Here is a 4,733-nt window from a genome sequence, read left to right as displayed (position 1 = left end):
TTTCTTATTAGAGTTAGACTACTCCTTTGTACTTGTATATATACCCTCATTGTGGGATGAATAGAATTATTGAATTAACACTGAATTGAAGTATTCTTTTCTACTAATTTGTTATCACTACTAAAAAAAGGAAAAATACCTCTCTTTATCATTTGCAAAGCTTTTAAAAAAAAAAATTAATATATTTTTTTTTGACCTTTTTCTTTTTAAGAGTAGTCAAAGTCACTTTTAACCTCTCACTTGACTGACTCAGTAATTTAGGGTTAGCGATCTCATATGTCACATTACTTTATCCTCTATGTGATACTTCCTATTCTATGCTAGTATTTGTTCAGGTGCTGTCAAGTCCTAGCAAATTCAATGGTTTTTTCTTTGTTGGCTATGAAAGGAAACATAAATTTTTCTCTGCTTTTCCTTTCCTTTCACAAATTCAGATATATGCGGATGTGCTTTTAGAATTTGAACACACTTGACAATAATTTCTTTCACTTCCTATCTCTAACCCCACATGCATTCTACTTTAGAGAAAGAAAGAAAATGAAGGATTGTAAAGCAACCATAATGACAAAAACCATGTCCATCAGTTCATCAAAAAAAGAATCTCACCATCAAATTATGTTAGGTCATGTTCAATTTCCCACATAAACTACTTATCTAGGTATTTCTATAGTGGCCTCGATCTTTTTCCCTCCTTCCTTTTTTCTTTTTCTTTTCCTTTTATCATGAGAAGGAAACATCCACATACCCCACATTTTTGATATCTCTTTTCATTTTAAGACATTCATTAAATTGAATATTCAAATTATATCCCACATACAAGTTCCCTTTTTCCTTTTACAAAACCTAGCATCTCCTTTCCAATCACATTGAAAAATATAAAGATCCATAGATATATAAAAGTTATACATTTCCAATCCAGCCAAAGAAGAAGCTAATAAGCCTAATAATATGAACTACTCTCTCCTCATAACCCACATGAAGGTATATAGGAATTTTGGGACCAAAATATATTACATATGCTCACAATCTCATATTAAGTCTACTTTTCCCTCATATTGAGTCATATATTCACTAAATGCCTCACATAAACTTGCTCATTGATTCAGCCAACACATGTTGGCAGCAAGCAGCTTGAAAAGAAACCCAATCCTCTCTTCTGCAAAGTTGGAAGAAGAAAACAGATCAAAAGTAGATACTTTACTTTTTATGCAGGACAAAGGTCAAAAATAGCATGAAGCAATTTGATTATTGGAGGTGCTGTAACTTTATCACATCACATGATCACAGTACCTTTTTGGCTTTAGCATAGAGGAGTTCAGGTGAGATTTTGTACAAATCTTCATCCACAGGCTTGGGATTGGGCCTGGACCTTGGAGGTGGGCTTGGTGGCTCCTTCACCTCACCCATGACCCAACCCTCCTCCTTTGCTTCTTTCACTTGCGGCTGACGCATCTTGTTCTGCATTAGTCACCAAAATCACTCATCAACACTAATTTCATCCGACAAATTTCTTAATCCATGGTTAATTTCCAAAAATAACCCAAATTTTGACCTAAAAAGTAAACCTGAGAGGTTATATTTCTAAAATCGTAAAAAGAGAACCAACATTTTTAGAATCTCCAAAATTTTGGGCTATTTTTGCAAATTTTCCAATAGTCCCAGCAAGTTTCTCATAAAAAAGAATTCAAATTTGGTTACCCTTCGGCGAGGAACAACGATCATCGCGGGAGTGACGACATCGTTCTGGTACAAATCCCCGGTGACATACAAATCGCGATCCTGATCATGTTCATCAGTGTAAGTAGTGTAGCGCAGAAACCCAGCTTGCCTTGCAGACTCAAAGCACTGAGTGAAGGGAAGGTCTTGGTTCCAATCCCAGCTCCCAAAAGCAGGAACTTGATGACTCCTCCTATAGTAGTCCTATATTCACACAGCCCACAAGTTAAAAACCACATCCCATTAACATCTGAGATAAACCCAAAGGGTTTGTGTGAAAGAATAAACTTACTTGATCCATTGAGCTTGAACTTGCAGAGACTTGACCTCAAAACCTCAAAGGGTGCTTCAAAATGTCTTCTTTTTCCTTTGCTTTCTTTCTTTGTTCACTCTTTCTTTTTCAGTTGGTGAATGTGAGCGTGGGTTTATATAGCCTATTTAAAGAAGAATTGGGTGGAGAGAGAGAGAGAGAGAGTGTGTGTGTGGGATAGTAAAAGCAATGGAGGGGTATGGGGATCCAAAGCAACGCAATTAAAATTAGGTGTAGTATTGGTGAAAAGAAAGAAAAGTGCCCTATAGATAACGAAGTCTCAGAGGAGCAGACAGAGAGACAAAGAGGTAAGGCAGCAAGGGAATTGCTATAGGAGGAGTAACTTTAGTTACCCCTCTGATTTCTTTTTGAAATTCTGGCTCTTTAGCTTTTCCAGGGCCTTAAATTTTGCTTTGCCTAGCTTGTCTCCGCTACGACCTAACATCAGATATTGTATATTCCAAAGCCTGGAAAAGGGTCGGTTTCTTTAAATTTTCATTCTAGGGCGAGTGTGTGTGGTTGTGTTCAATATCTCAAAGCAGAGCATGTGAGCTTGGGCCGTTGGCTCATTTGCATTTTGCTTTCTTTTTCAACCCCACACGCGTACCCAGAGAGAGAGGCTTGGTGCTCTGTGCAAAGTTAAAAGCATGAGTAAATAAATCAAAATTAAATAGTTGATTTAAGACTAGTCATAGTAGGTTGTCAGTTATTTTTCTATGAGGTCAAACACATTAGGCAGTGAGCATCAGCATGTTGAAATTGCAGTTGGGTTAAAGTTTCAAACTTGCAGAAGACGGGGCTCCTCAGGATAATGAATTTTATTTGCATAGAATAAGAGAAAATGAATCACACAGCATTGGAAATAGGTTGTGTAGGTTAGAGGGTGTGGCCTATAATAGGCTTTTAAGCTCTGGTCTCTAAAAAATTTGGACTTTCGTGGTTTTGGTTGTATTTGATTTTGACTGTTCTAATCAGTTTTTGCTCTTGATTTGGCGAATGGGTTATGTTCATTATTCATACCTTCATAGGGTGAAGGAACTAGCTAACTCCACTTTCTTCTTTCATGGAGATTCTGGCCAACCTGTTAACTTACCCTACAAGAATCACCAGAGAATACAGAGTAGAGCAAAAGAAGATATGCAGAGAGGGCCCTCCTCTTAGATACCTGAATCCTCTATCTTAAAGAAAGTAGTTTTGGCAGTACTGGTTTAAGAAATTAAAGTTTCTTGCTCCTTTTACTATTCTGTGTTTTCAAATTCTATTTAAACCATCAGCTACTAGAACCCAGATGCATTTATATTTTCAAATTCTGTATGATCTTCATCATTGAATGCATTAGATCGAGTTTGGTACCCCATTGAATATCTGCATAGCCATTTTCAGTTTTTGACCAATTCAACCTGGCTCAGAATTAGGTTTAGATGACTACATTTATAGTCTCTGTATGTATTGGAATTGAGGAAGAGAACCATAGAATTAGGTTTAGATGACTACATCTATAGTCTCTGTATGTACTGGAATCGAGGAAGAGAACCATCTTTGCTTGTCCATTGGGTCAAACTGATTCTTTTATACCTTCTTAAGTTTGTTCACTTGTTGTATGTATAATGAAATTTTGTTTTTGCATGAACAGGAAAAAAAAATGATGTCCTACAGAAATGGTCATATATCTTCGCACCCAAAGCTTTGTTTACCTAGCCACTCAAACACACCCCAGCATATTCTTTGAACATCCTCAAGTAAGAATAAGAAAATGGTATACTTGACTTTGTCTGATGTATGGGACAGAAATGAAACCTAGAAATCTAGAGTATGGGACAGAAGTGAAACCTAGAAATCTAGAATCCCATGGGATGGCCTCAGTTCAAGTTTTCTTCGAAATTTTGAGATTTTGATATTATAGAAAACCACAGAGTTCTACAAGAACAGAAATATTGCATAATATTCTCTTATCGAGAAATTTTTAAGTAGAGACTACCCTACCACGTGGTGGTAGGGCAGTTCAATCAAAATTAAGAAAGAATTTTGTATATCCTGAAATTAGCTCTCTTTTAATAAAACAATATACCCAAAACACCCCCAGCAAGGTCCTGATTGGGCAGCCCTACCGCCACGTGGTATGGCTGCCCTACCTAAAAATCTCTTATTGGCAGATCACAAAGGCATATGATCATCTAGGACCTACCTTTCATTTGAAATAAAGAGTAATAATCAATCATCATCAAAAACATATTACTCCAAAGAGTCAGTTTAATTGTATTTATAATGCTAAGATTGTAGTATAATGTGTTTGAAACAGAAATGCAACTATTTGCATCACTTTATCCTCCTCTCTTCCATGCCCTGTTGGCATCATTTTCTCTCATATATTAGTTGAAAACACTAGATGGAATAGTTATGAGGGATTGATCAACAGATACAATCCTAAAATAACAAACACACACAATATGACACAAGAGTTTGCTAACGCAGTATAAATCTCACCACTGAGAAAATTTCACTGCAAGGCTTGTAATGTAGCCCACACAAGAATCAAATCCAATCTGAATCACAAAGATAACAGTTTACATGTAGTGGTATTCAACACAACCACATTAACTAACAACAATGCTAACTTGTTTACAACTGGATGACCTATACTACACAAGTCTTGAATTGATCTTTGTTGCTAGCAGAAACTGAATGAGCTTTCTAATACAACCTTGTC

The 4,733-nt window shown here is 36.4% G+C and overlaps 1 protein-coding gene across 1 annotated transcript; it reads right to left on the bottom strand.

Moving 5' to 3' along the window:
* Window positions 1-861: 861 nt before the first annotated feature.
* On the bottom strand, window positions 862-2,380 carry LOC112173573. The gene is made up of 4 exons (XM_024311226.2): window positions 2,009-2,380; window positions 1,699-1,920; window positions 1,291-1,458; window positions 862-1,156 (listed from the first exon to the last, which is right to left on the bottom strand). Exons 1-4 carry the CDS (start codon window positions 2,015-2,017, stop codon window positions 1,103-1,105), a joined length of 453 nt encoding a protein of 150 aa, XP_024166994.1. The 5' UTR covers window positions 2,018-2,380; the 3' UTR covers window positions 862-1,102.
* Window positions 2,381-4,733: the final 2,353 nt, after the last annotated feature.

Source organism: Rosa chinensis, chromosome 6, assembly GCF_002994745.2.
Source record: "Rosa chinensis cultivar Old Blush chromosome 6, RchiOBHm-V2, whole genome shotgun sequence".
In the NCBI taxonomy this organism is placed as follows: domain Eukaryota; kingdom Viridiplantae; phylum Streptophyta; class Magnoliopsida; order Rosales; family Rosaceae; genus Rosa; species Rosa chinensis.
The sequence above is the reverse complement of the archived record's forward strand: the minus strand, read 5'-3'. Positions and strand labels throughout refer to the sequence as shown.

Bases quoted from the DNA above. Each gene is read 5' to 3' on its own strand.
- LOC112173573 (XM_024311226.2), bottom strand. The intron at 1,459-1,698 runs GTAACCAAATTT...TGACTAATGCAG, and splicing joins TCGTTGTTCCTCGCCGAAGG to AACAAGATGCGTCAGCCGCA. The intron at 1,157-1,290 runs GTACTGTGATCA...CCAACTTTGCAG, and splicing joins TCTATGCTAAAGCCAAAAAG to AAGAGAGGATTGGGTTTCTT.